General features: G+C 41.3%; 1 protein-coding gene across 1 annotated transcript in view; it reads right to left on the reverse strand.

Annotated features, from left to right (window-relative positions):
• Positions 1–14,286, reverse strand: part of igf1rb (insulin-like growth factor 1b receptor) — a 45,930-nt gene that overhangs the window by 10,552 nt on the left and 21,092 nt on the right. The window contains exons 3-8 of the mRNA XM_073464350.1: positions 3,630–3,933; positions 3,137–3,273; positions 2,506–2,650; positions 1,149–1,357; positions 810–936; positions 224–459 (exon numbers count right to left, since the gene is read on the reverse strand). Coding sequence (XP_073320451.1) covers positions 224–459; positions 810–936; positions 1,149–1,357; positions 2,506–2,650; positions 3,137–3,273; positions 3,630–3,933 — 1,158 coding nt within the window. The remainder of the gene's footprint in view (positions 1–223; positions 460–809; positions 937–1,148; positions 1,358–2,505; positions 2,651–3,136; positions 3,274–3,629; positions 3,934–14,286) is intronic.

Consider the following 14,286-nt stretch of genomic DNA (forward strand, 5'->3'; position numbering starts at 1 on the left):
TCATCTAATTATATTAGAGTTTTTGTAAATCAGTGTTTCTCCATCTCTTTGACTTGCAGCTGTGTTTACTAAAACAGTCTTCCTCTCCATCCCCTTTGGCTCATATCCAGAGAGGCTATCACACTCATCATGAAACAATCACACATCTATTTGAAAAACAAGAGTTAACAACTGTTGTTACTGTCTGTAACGTTGGTGATGTACATTAAGAGATGATTTTTACCTGAGGGGCTGGTGCGGATGTAGACCACCTTGCTCTTGGCACTTGGCTTATGTTTGTCCTCCACCATGAGTGTGATGGCCTTCACAAATATGGCGTACTGCGTCCAGGGCTTCAGGTTGGACAGCAGGACTCCGGGGTCTGAGTCCTTGTCCAGCCTCAGCTCCACATCCACCATGTTCCAGCTGTTGGAGCCACAGCCGTCCTGCCCCTCGAACTCTGTGATGTTCTGAAAGGGCCTGGAGGGACGACAGTTCATAATTAATCATTAACATTGTGGCTAAGTTAAAAGTTAACTACAGTTATATTCATGTATATTATTGAAGAAATTGACTTTTGAATGCTGCGTTTCTCATGTATTCATAATTGATATTCACCAACTTTATTCTCACGTTTACATACATTATATTAATGATGTACACAAACCAAAAACAGCATTAGAAAGCACAAAGTGTGTTTCCATGCATGTTTTTATGCACTTTTTATATTTGTGCATAAAAAACCTTAGTGGACAGTCTCTATTAGTATTAGTCTTATTTTAGGAGCATTCTCTGACATGCATATAGTCACACAATTCTGAAAAACTTACGCCTCCTTGTAGTAGACGATGAAGCTGATGAGGTCTCTGTAGTCTGGAGGACGGTAGCGCTGCCAGGTCAGTTTGATCCTTGTACTGCTGGTGCTGTTAGACTTAAACTGCAGGATAGTGCTTTCACCTGGAGACAGGAATGAGGGCACGAGAGTTACAATCAAAGTATTTCTGTTAAAATGTACAGGAATTAGTCTTGTTGACGGAGTAGTGCAGTAAGTACCGACACGTGGTGAAGAACAACACCAGACACAAACTGTCATTAAACTGGAGTAACGCCTGCACATGCACTGGACATAGCATTTTAAATTTTTGTGGCTTTCAGACTGTGACCCTTACAGCTGACTCGGTCGCCATTGTTTCGGAAATCGCTCTCATCAAAGTGGCCCTGGATGCCCGTCTTCTCCCACATCTTACGGATCTCGGACATGCAGAGCTTCGGATTGGCTCTGAAGAACAGCTTCCCTGCCTTGATGGTGAGGTTGTGCTGCTTCCAGTCCCAGAGATACTGGAGCTGCTGGTTGTCAAATGCCGAGAAGGCGTACATGCTGGAGGGAAGAAAGAAGAGAGGATGAATGAGTGAGTCAACAATGTGCTTCTTGATTCTGCTTTTACTGTAATGTTTACTGTGGTGTTATTGTGTGCATTGTGAGATGCTAAGCTGAAGGCCATCATGGACAATGGCTTCTTTTCAGTGTTTAATAGAAAACTGCACCATGAGGAGTCAAATGTTTATAGAAGTGACTCCTATAAAGCTTTTCTGTATGAGAAAGCGATGCTAATTGTACAAAAGCTAGCAGCAGAGCACTTTACTCGTCTCGGATCTCCATGTTTATCTGGTGGTTTAATGACCCAGTTAGACAACAGGGGAACAGGTTCACACAGTGGGATAGAAATTTACATGGGAACCGAGTCTCATTTTCTCTTTTTTAGAGAAGAGGAGATATAGTTTTTATGAGTCACTGGGTAACACCCAGACGTTCAGGAATGACTGTAATGTAGGCCTTGGGACAGCAATTCCTGTGAACTTAAGGAAAAACAGACGGAGGAGGGAGTGAAGGCCTCTTCATGACCCTGACGGAACCTTTCCTTGGACTCTTGGAAGTTATGCTGCATTCATGGTCTCATAAAAAAGGAGCACATCTGCCGTTAGCTTCAGTCAGTATATTTCCTTTTCCAGTAAAAAAAAAGAAAAAAAGAGGGTGAAAATAATGTTTTTTGTTTTGTTTTTTTCAGTCATGATCAGTCACGACAGTTACCAACCCAAAACATGGAAGTCTGTCCTACATAAAATACTTACCGTCTCATTTAAAACATCCTTTCCTTTTCTCTCCAGCCTGCCAACATTTCAGTGATGACCTCGACTAGGCACATTAGAACACTGACGCTGCTAAATTACCCTGCTTGAGTACGACAACTTACTACGACAACTCTCACAGCAGCAGGAGAATCGAGGATTAAAAGAACCAGTTTTGCAACAAAACAGACTTCCCTCCAAGTCAATATTTAGTCAGGTCTATTGACTATGATGAATTACTATTCGGGAGAATCCTCAATAGTAAAAGATACTTCAAGAGAAACACAAGAGTAGAACTGAACTCAGAGTGTGTTCATACTGTTTAGCTCCAACTGTGAGCTGTTTTTTTGTGTGTGCACCTGCAGTTAAATGTTGTATGTGTTTTGTGTGTGGTCCTACTCGTCCAGGAGGTCGTCTCCATCGATGTATCTGAGGCTGCGGAGGAAGGCCAGGGAGCTCAGAGTGTGGGAATGTCTGATCCGCACATAACCGGTCACCCTCTGGATCAAACCTGTGAAACTCTCTAGCTCTGCCACCATGTTGTCTAAACACACACAAACATACATCACTGTTATTACTTATATTATCATCAGTCTAATTATTCTTATTTATTTATGCATTTTTTCCACTTAAATACTTTAATTGAATTCCAAGTCGTGCTATCATACTATCTTTAACTTGTGGAACTAGGTTTTACATCTTTGTTTTTGGATGTGTTTTACCAAAAATCAGCTTTTATAACCACAAGTTAACAGTTATATCATCATCACATCATTTCTGCTTTGTAGGGCGTTAATGTGAGCAGAACTTTTCAGTGAAACACAGAGGTGCCAGAGGTCCAGAGGTGCTGTCAAGAACCAGCTGACTTTTACAGACTGGGAAATCTGGGTCAAACACCTTATTGGGCTTCTGGTGTCATCTGTAGTTACTAACAAACCTCTTCAAATTTCTGCAGAGCACTGGTAGCAGATATAGTGTAGAAGTGTTATTTGTTTACTGTAGTGTTACTGAGGTACATTGCAGTACTTACGGCCTCTGCGGATGTTGATGTGCAGGTTCCCTTTGATAACAGTGCAGCCTTCAAGAGACTGAGCGGCATCCATGGAGTCGATGACCTTCTCTTCACACACTTTATCACACAGACCATCACAGGCTGTACAGAACATGCTGGAGACAGACAGAGACGGGAGACAGTAAAAGTAGTGTCATTTTATTGACGTATATTCATTCTCTGAACTCTTGTAGCTCTTTTATTTCAGGCCTGGAAAAATGTAACGTTAGTGTCTGACAGTACCAGTTATGACCAAAGAGATTCCATGATTAAGTTAGAAACAAATTATTATGACTTAAAACTAAGTCCTGCCCTTTAATGTAGTTGTAGTATTCTTAGTTTTTGCCCTGATGACATGTTAGAATGGAAACTAAAGCAGGGTGTGGAATTGGTACCAAGGTCAGGCCGACAATAAGAGAACCTCCACCCAGTGGCTCCATTTCAGCCTGCATCAGGGTGTACTGCAACTCACCTGTTGGGTGCGGTGCGCATATACCCAGACGGGCATTCAGACATGCACTCTCCTCCGTGGATGACGAAGCTGTCAAAGTCGGGAAGGTGGACTTCGGAGCAGAGCTTGGCGCTGATGCAGCGCCAGCCCTCAAACTTGTAGGTGCCGGGAGGGCAGTCAGCCACACAGCGTCCTTGGTGGTAGTAATGCACACAGGCTGCACATGCTGTGTCACTACCAGGGACTGTGCAGCTGCCCAGACACTGAGGGTGGCAGCACTCGCCGTCCGCTGTGCAAGCTCGCCGCACACACTTCTCTGGACACTCTGGTGGGAAGAGAGAGAGGGGAAGAATTATATATGTGCAGATGAATAAAAAATTGAAACTTTACCAGGTAACAACATACATTTGACATGACATAATTAATAACACATAATAACACAGTACAACACCCAACCAACACCATATTACAGTACATTACTCATATTAGAGATGTCTGTCATTTTGCTCTTTATCCCAGTTCTGATACTTGTATTTACTTATTACAGCAAAGCAATCTGAAAGCTGAAGTGCTTCACTAAGGAAATCTACTCCCATCCTAGCTTTACTTAGAAGGAATAGTTCGACATTTTGCTTTTTGTGCCGATAGTTAGATGGGAAGATTGGTACCACTTTCATGTCTGCTGGGTTAATATGAAGCTAAAGCCAGTAACCATTTAGCCTACAGTAGCTTAGCACAAAGACTGGAAACAGCTAGCGTGGACCTGGCTCTGTTCAAAATCAGTCTAACATCACTTCTGAAAATCACCAATTAGCATGTTTAATCTTATTTTCTTGTACAGATTACATGTGTAATTTGTAAGAAATGGCCAGAATTCAAAGGTAGCTCACTGCAGCCGGATGCTCTTTGCTTTAGCTTTCTTTGGCTGTAGCAACTAGCTGCCGTTAACAAGTAGCTCAGTGAGCCATGGAGCCCAGTGGCCCTATCAGGTTATGGGAATCTGACTCACTGCAACTTCGTATGGCGGAGGGATTTTTGACATAACATCAACACAATTGTCTTTTCACACTCGGTTGATGATGTTAGTCCATTTTTTCAATGTTTTAAACAAAAATTCTGGCGATATCATACAAATATCCCCTTTGAACAAACAAGATAAACAGTATTAATTATTAAAAAAGAAAGCCAAAAAACGTATTGCACAAAATGTCTAACTACGTCTTTGTCCTGTGTTGTTTTGTCTGCCTAGACCTGGGACACCTTCTCATCTATTGAATGAACAACATAGTTAAATGTTTAGCACTTTTAGTGATACATTTGCATTAGGATACAGTTCTAGTGAGATTACTGAGTGCAATGTGGTGTTAGCTGGCATATGTACATAATGTTGGGTTACCACGTAAAACCTCTTGAACTGGATCAGGCATCAACTAGAGGCCCTGATTGGCCACAGCCTGATTTTGCACTTCAGCTCAAGGCATCGTAAGACAACACCTGCCTGAATGTCCCCGTTCTCATGACACTAAATCCACATCTAGCACCCAACAAACAGATTTTTATCCACAGTAAATGGACATTTCCCTGCTCCCCTACTACTAAAAAAATGCACACAACCAGTCAGTCAGCCTGAATTAGCCTCTGGTGTGACACCTTTGGCTACAATCCTGTACAAATAATTTGCATTAAGTGGCAGGCGATTGACAACACGCATGCAAACGCAGACACCAATACAAAAATGATCTCTCTTGATGCCAGATTAGAGCTTGTGAAAGACTGAAAACAGGCATGAGGAGAGCATTCAGGCTGCAATTTTGTATGCATGTTACTTTAGTTTAAAACAATCGACAACCAAAACCATATCCAATAAACAACCTGTCAGAGCTTTTGTGGAATGGTGTTGAGCCCAGTAGCACTCATGCCAGATCCACTTTCACAAAAGCCTCTACACTCCGGGTTTTCCACTGAGCCCTGCTCCAAATAACTCCTGCAGTTGCTGTGGTGTCCCTCTAAATAAGAGGATATTGTAACTGATGACAGGGAAAACTGATTGAGGAGCTCGAGCAGGAAAACACTGGACTGACCTGCCGACTGTGTAGAAATGAGTCGCACCTCGTGGTGGCCATTGTCACTACAGCAGCGGAGTTCAAATCGAGCATTAAAGAAGCTCATTTCACTGGTTTACACACACCTTCATAATCACCATCAACTTTTAACCCAGCTTCACTGACAGCGCCTCATTGGTTAGACATGACAGTACAAACAGAGACAGAAACTCTCAAGAGAGAAATGTTGTAGACCTTCAAAGCACTGAGGTCTGCCACAGAAACAAACACTAATTGCTATGGCAACAGTTTAAATCCCTGCTTGAAATTATTTGTGTGTGTATGCTGATGCTCAGCATGTGTCCTGTAAGACATAAACAAAAGGACTGGGACATCTGAACCAGAAACAACTAGATGAACAGAAAAACTATAATTTTGATTATGTCATCCACTTAGGTTAGCCAGGGGCTGTGTTTAGACAGAAACCAAACAAAGTGAAGTTATGGGAAAATCATGTGTTGTTTATAGGATGCTGAGTGATAAAACGCTGACACACGCTTCAACATGTTGCGTTCACCGCCTCTGTCAAATAAACTGAAGAAAGCAGGCCAGAGTAGATGCCTACTGCTACTCCTTTAATGCATATGTTAATGTTTTATCCATCATGACTGCAGAATCAGTGTTTTTTTGTCAGGATATTTGGAACTTGGACTTGTTTTATTACTGTGTTCTGGTCCTGAAAGAGCCGGATGCTGACCGTAAGGCTCCAGAAACCAGATGTCAAATTGGAATAGGAAGTCATTCCCGGGGCCTGAAACACAACAGAAAGGTTCCAACCATCTGCTTGATCTTTTATTTCTTCAACTCAACTCTTCAAGAAAGTGTGCTTTTGGGAAAAATGGCTGCCATAAAAAGCACAGTGAAATTCTGTATCTCTACATGACATTTTATAAAGACATCCATCAGGCACCTTTGGTTTGCAACCAGAGAGGGAACGCATTATTTATACAATAATGAGCAACCAGTGCAGACATAACAAGATAACTGCTGCATCCAAAATCACATACTGTACATGGCTTTCAAAATATGTTTGTGTGAATTAGCAGCAGAATGTATCTTTTGGGATGTACTGCTCAGTGTGTCACAGATCCTCCTTGCCGATAGGAGATGCATAACCTTGGTAACCCCTTCAAGGGATGGACCAATTTGAAAACTATATTACGCCTAGCAAATTACAATACAGATATACAGAAGTTTCTGGTTTCATAGTACATTTTTATGTTTGTCATCACACTGAACTACTGAGTTTGTTCATGCTGCTTTTGACCAAATACAGGCTTCCAATAATAACCAAATACAAAATGGCTTGATTGGTGAAACTAATTCAGCACACCTGCTCTGGAAACACTGCAACCAAAAGTTAAAACACAATATTTATGTGTTGCCAGGTGATTTAAACGGTCAGTCATTTGTCCATTTCCGAAAGTCATTTCCTCTTGAGTGACATCTGAATTCAGGATGTGGAAGAACTCTACTGTCCCTCCCATATGACAAAAAAATCATCATCAGGCAGTGCCCATTAGATGACCTTCCAGCCTGCCTCCTGACTGACACAGAAGCCAATCAGAACCTTCAGACTATGTGGTCCCACCAACCATTCAGCAAGCTGTTTGTGCTCAGCAGGAGGGAACCAGTGCTGCATTTCTCTGGCACAGAATGTTCTTTCTCTGCTCCGAGGCCCCGCCACCCCCTGACTCCAGCTCGCCCTCTGACCTCTGCGATGGGGTGATGGGAGCTGCGTCGGAAAGGTGTAATTTCGCAATGTGATAGTGTACTGCCTCGGGCATGTAGAGAGAGGAAGGAGATAATCTGTGCCTGAAGTTTGGCTCAGGCTGAAGCTGTTAGTCTGCGGCCTCATAAACACAACTCACTGACTGACCAGTGTGGGTTATACAGTGGTGGAGGGGTCGACGAGTGCATACACTGTACATCAGCATTCCACTGGACATCTGCAACATAATAGATCCCAGCTTTTACCCTCCTTACTGCACTTCCAGAGACAGGTTGATGCAGAGCTGTAGCACAAGGGGAGGAGGTGGAGAAGTAGGAGAACGGGTAGATGAGGAGAATGAGAAGGAGGAGGAGGAGTACACATTGGATGAGGGAAAAGGAGGAAGTGTGGGAGAAGAGGACACTGAGAAGGAAGGGGTTTAAAGACGCAGATAAGGGGGTGGTAAAGGAGGAGGAATCTAAAAAACAGCCTTTAACATATCACGTCTTTCTGAAAGCAACATACACACATACATAAACAAGTTGGCAGTGCTGCCAGAGGGGGGAGCCAGACAACACAAACACACATCTAAAAGTGTAGCATGAAATGATGACTATGTATCTAAAACATCTAGGTAATCATTAAACTCTCAACTCACATCATTTTATAATGTTTTAGATCAGGGGATTTCAAAGACTGACACTGTGCCCCCTGACAGAACCCCAGTCTACTGTAATATCTAAAAATATTTATAGTGCAACATGAAAAAGGTTAATATAAATGGATCTTGTTGCCCCAGTTATTCTTTGTCTTACCTCAATTTGGGGAATAATCAGGCTCTAAGTTTTGAAACTACAGTTCCCATGATGATTTTGGAAGTATAATGTTGCCATGGGATCGGTAACTTTACTCCGTGATACACCGGGTGCCTTGTTTTGTTTACATTTTGGCCAACCGGCACCATTAAATGTATGTTGAATTCGCCAACAGCATTTCCTGTATGAACTGTACCACCCATGTATGTACAGACAGAACTAAACGGATTACATAACATATTATTTTCTAAATCAACATCAAGTGTCTTTTCCTGTAAAGGAGGCCTTACTTCCTACGTTCAGTCTGAAAGGGGTATTAAAAAATTAAGGAGTGGGTTGTAGAAAGTTACTGTGAGTGGTCATGGTGTTGCTAGTGTCTATGCAGTAAAACAATTCACCTTTTCCATTCTGTCTGGCAGCGGTATAAAGATCACTGCTGTGGGTCAAACAGCCGATACAAGGCTTCCAGGGAAACAGAAATACCAGCCCAGCAGGAAGGTAGGCTGGGAAACTCACACCAGTCACAGGCAAATGGCGGGAAATACCTGGGATGTTACATCTGAACTAATGCATTATGGAGGCTTTGTAGAATCACATCGCAACTTCAGGGTCCTATATGAGCAACAAAAGTGGCACATGGACTGTTTCTTTCTCTCTCTCTCTCTCTCTCTTGCTCGATCGGCTGATCAACTAAGAGTAAAAGCCTTTCTGATTGTTAATCCTTAGTTTCAGCTCCCATCCTTGGTTTGATGGGAATGGGATGTCCCACACTGATACACAGTTGCTGTGTGGTATTAACAGGCAAAGACTGATGACAGCAGAGTTGAGTCAATCCAACAGCACCTACTAGAAATCCATCAGTTAATACTTCACTTTGGTGAGGGAGGAAGTGATGAGCCAAGTACTAAGGATTTGCTCAGTTGATATGAAAATAATATATAGAAAAAGAATGTCCGTGTTTCTATCCCACTGTTGTGGTTTAACAGGAGACAAAACTCTTTGGGCTTTATAAATAACTTGACTTGATTAGGAAGTGAGGTGGAAATGGCTATAGTCAATATTGGGATTGTGATGCTTTTTTTCTATTAATTGTGTTGCTCTGGTGACAAAGAGTGCCAGGAACAGGCCCCTCAGGCTCCCTCAACTTCCTGTATGCTTTGGTTTTGTAATTACCAGTCCTAACACAGCAGGACTGCAGCATTATGTCTAAAACAACATTGTAATACATTCACTTTTCACCATATATCAATATATCAAAAATATAAAAATAATCACAGGATTTGTTCTATATTAAATGTTTCAGTAATATCAGAATTTCAATACTGTTTGATTTGTGATTGTGGAAACCTAAAATCCCTATACAACCTTTTATATACATTTGTGATAGATCATAGTGTTCTGTCATTGCAGAAATGGGACAATATGGAGATAAACAGTGACCGCCAAAAACATTAGATCCGCCAGCCTGTGCAACTGTTATTTTTTTGCTGATTCTCCCATTCAGTATCTGGATGTAGCCTCATGTTAAAGAGTTCTATTCCAAATAGTTCATGTTGAAAATTAATAAACTAAACATTCACCACTACCAGAATATTCCTCTCAACACATGTCTGTTACTACTGACCAGCAGACAAGAGATTATTGATCTGCACCATTTCATTCATCAACATTCAGCCTCATTCACTGCATGTGCACTACAGCTTTCATTCTCAGCCTGAACTCGAATGGTTGATTTGGGCCATATCGAACTTCAATTTTCCCACAGGATTAATCAGGTGGGATTTAATTTAGTTTTTCTTTCTTTCCCTAAAACAGAACAAGTAGATGCCAAGCTTTTGTTTCCAGGTTTACATCAGCTGCCTTGCCCATCCAACACTTTCTTTGACACTTCTGCAAATACAGAAAATATGAACAGTAACAGAACTTAACATGTTGTACTGGACACGACAGAAGCTTCGGCCAGTGCCACTAAAATAAGGTGAAAAACTGAGATAACTTCTTTTGTGTGTTTTCCTGTGCATGCATAGGTGCTCCCGTTTCGTCCCTCAGTACTCAAAGACATGCAAGTTAGGTTAATTGAATGCTCTAAGTTAGTGCTGCGCAATATTGTAAAAAGAAAAAAAAAAGTCATATTGCGATTATATTTACAGATATTTAATTGTGTTTTGATTTACCATTATTGGGATTGGTCATTTTTGCGCCACAATTTTAATTTTCACTTAACAAACAATTAAAATCATGATGCTGTGACATTTGTTGGGTTTGTTACAAACAAATATATTTTCTCACATCTGGAGGACAAGATTTGTAGGCCACATAATCTCTGTAGCACCACAGCACTTCATTATATTCTGGATTTGGATATTGCACTTGGCCATATTGCAGTTCAATTAATATTCCTCCTTTAACTGTACAGCCCTAAATTGCCAGTAGGTGTGAATGTGAGTGTGGATAGTTGTCACTCTGTGATTGACTGGTGACCTGACCAGCGTGTACCACCTCTCGCCCAATGTCAACCCTTACCCCTTCAAGGACAAGTGCTGAAGGACAGCTATTTCCAAACTCCACAGCGCCCAAATGTGCTCAAGTACTCAGGTAGAATAGAGGAAAGAAACAGTACCAGTGTAATCTTCTGCCACTGAACAAGAACTTGATGATGGACAGAAAACACAACAATATTGCTGTGTTTCCACTCTCATACAAAGCATCTTCTGTTGGAGGCAGCGAGCCGGTCAGTGTGTAGGTTCAGTCAGTGAATCAGTCATTCAGAAAACCAGTCAGTCAGTCAGTCAGTGTGCGTGTGTGTGCGTCTACAGGCTGATTTACGTCAGTAGAACAAGGATCTCCATTTACTCAGTCCATTCACAGCTCTACATGGATGACCAGTACTGTCCTGTTTCCGCCTCCCAGCAGATACCAGCCAGTCGGTTCAACTGGTGAGACATTAGACAGCCACGGACATGACAACCTGCAGGTCAGTTCAGGTTGAGAAACAGGCTGCTTGCAAAGAGCTTTAAGCAACGGAGACAACAACGAATTGTGTGCACATCATCAACCTTACCAGCCATGTTTGTGTTTGGGCTGCCAAAATCTATGAACAATCAAAATCGCTACATTCAGACACAAAAACAAAGTGGACCGCAGTTACAGGAATTCTTTGAGTTATGTAATCTTGTCGAGCCCTCTCGGGAATATTCTCACAATGCTGATTGATAAAATGCACACTGTATTTCATTGTATTGGGTAGAATGTTTTGGAAATTTGCTTAAAATCTGTGCACCATTTGGATGGAAACAATGACTGGAAAAAGGACTGAGGGGCAACAGTTTTCATTGGCTGGTGCAAAGTGATTTTTTTGGATCCCAATTCGATGACTCATAGAAACAGCTTCATTTGTCCCAATGAAATTAATAAATTAATCATGTACAAAAGGCTTTTCTCATTCAGAAAAGACTTTGCTACACTTTTAAGCAGAATCAGATGTTCAGTTTATTTTAACACTGAGTACAGGCACTATTTCTGTTAAGCACCAGCTGTATCGCACAGGTGAAGAGCTGTAGATGGCACAGTGTTGCGAACAGGAAAATTAAAAGTAATGCTGGATTTCCTCTTCCTCCGCTCCTCCTAGTGTGAGGAGAGGTCCCACAGGAGATGTGTGGTCTGAAGCTTCCTGTTGATAATTACAGTCTGCTCAAAGGGAAAAACACTAACAGAGGTGAAGCACTCTGAGAACATCATTCCTGTAAGTGATGAAAAGCTGGACATGCATTGATCACGTTTGAGTTCACTCGAGGGGATTCACAGGGGGCTGTGAAGACACTTCATTACATTATAGGGAGACAGACTGTAGTTCCTGAGACTGTGGATACCCCTGCTGTGTAATGTGACAGCATGAATACAGGTCAATACCTGTTGTATTGCGTGTAGTACAACCAGGAACGAGTAGCCCAAGGGTACTTCTGCAGTTGTGTGGATTGCATGGAAAGCATGACATAAACAGCAGTGTCAATGAGGGTGTACTTAAGTTCATCTGTCAGGGTTGTCAGGGTTTGTGGCATATACCTGACAAAAAAAGGCTTGAAACCTCTGCTTTAGAGAAAGTTGGAAGAAACAGGAAAGTTTTTTAACATTACTGTCATACAGCACCTAAGAAAGTCTGTCGGCACAAGACACAACTTTGGTAATGAAAAAGATATCAATATAGGCAGCTAATGATGCACAAGTGGTTCAGTGTGATATTGTGGACCGATATTCATTTGCAGTCAAAATGAAACTCTTTCTGTCAAAATTTCAAACAACCAGTGAATAAATGTAAAAGTACAATTTATTCAAGCACTGTTCTTAAGAACATTTTTCAAGTACTTTATACTTCCTCTCCACTGCATTTATTTGATATGTTTAGTTACTAGTTACTTTGCAGATTCAGATTATTCATTGTTTGTAGGCTATTAATTGTGATGTGTTACCAATCAGATAGTGTTGTAGGCGGGACATTGTGTGAGACGATGCTGCGTCAGAGACAAAGTAGCACATTTTAAATAAGCTTAATTTATCACCAATCTGACAGAAAAATCACAGATACTCATAATCAGAAAAATGCTGAATATCGGCGAGGATAATTGGCCAGGGCCGATAACCAGTCTACCCCTAATGTCAATCCTATTTGGGAAGTCAAGTTAGGGGGATATCCAATACTCTCAACCATAAAGTTTACATCGCTGGTGCAGAAAAAACTGGCTGCCAACTTTCAAACAATACAACCCTTTTCATTATTCATTTCTGACTAACTGTCTAACCAAAAAAAACATGTCCTCTTGTTTTTGACAGGAAGTCAGAGAGCTTGACATGTGCAATAAGTTGCATCTCACACAGTTGTATATGACTGAAGACAACACACCATAATACTTATAGTAGGTATATAAATAAGCTTTTTGATAACAACCAGCAACCTTTCTACATACAACTTTAACAGCTACTTTTCGTCCTTGCTTTCTATTATATCTCATCCATGACACAACGGAATGAAAAAACAAAACAAAACAGGCTTATCAACCATTCAGCAACATAGTTGCAAATAATTACCTCATAGTCAAAGCATATGAAACAACATCAGAAAAATATTCTGTTTAAGCTAGTCTAAACAGAGCCAACAGTTAACCTTGTGGAACTTGTTGGGACAAACATCTGTCAGATCAGCTGACACCACAGGATAACTACAGACAAAAGGAATTCCTGGCATCCCCCCGCTGACTGACCTGGAAAAGACAAGACAAATCAAATACTTGGTCCCCGGAGCCTCTACACACAGAGGCCAGACAATAACAGGGTGGATGAGGTTTACAAGGAGCTATCACACAGGTTGTTTCCTGATACTTATGGCTGCATGATAAGTTAAGATTAGGACAGATATCACATATGGCTTCAGTTTCAGAAGGACAAAGAGTGGAGCAGAATCAACAACGGCTACAATAACAGAATGTCGCTTCTGGGGTTTTTGTCTAGGTTCACAAGACAGTTAACTGAAGCCTTAAACAATTGTGGTAAATACAATGAAGACAGAAGGACACAGGCAACTCTTGGTTTTGGTGATTTGTGCGTCTCTGCATGTGTGTTTGTGGTGTGTGTTATACAATTACATAAAAAGATATCTGGAAGCATCTTGCTAGAATAGAAGAAAAAGTATCAACACTAATGCAAACACATTAACCAAACTGTACACAAAGCAAAAGCTGAACATGCGTTTCTGTAATGGAGGATGTGGGCAACATGTGTTGAGGTCACTTTAAAGCTATGGCAGCATTGCAGGATAAGAAGGAAGAAGACTGAGTGCAAAAGACATCGTCTATCGGCGTGTTTTAGGAAATCCGACACAGCTCAGTGGTGACTAGGAGCACTACTGTTTTCAGTAAATACAGATAATGGCGTTTGTCATCAATTGTAATTCTAACATATTTTATTCATAAGCTGGACACAGGTTGATTTAACCCACATCAGTCTGCTATGAGTCTGTAAGTGTTGATTTAAATCAGTTGGTACATTTAGCTGTTTGG

This window comes from Pagrus major, chromosome 4, assembly GCF_040436345.1.
Source record: "Pagrus major chromosome 4, Pma_NU_1.0".
Taxonomy (NCBI): domain Eukaryota; kingdom Metazoa; phylum Chordata; class Actinopteri; order Spariformes; family Sparidae; genus Pagrus; species Pagrus major.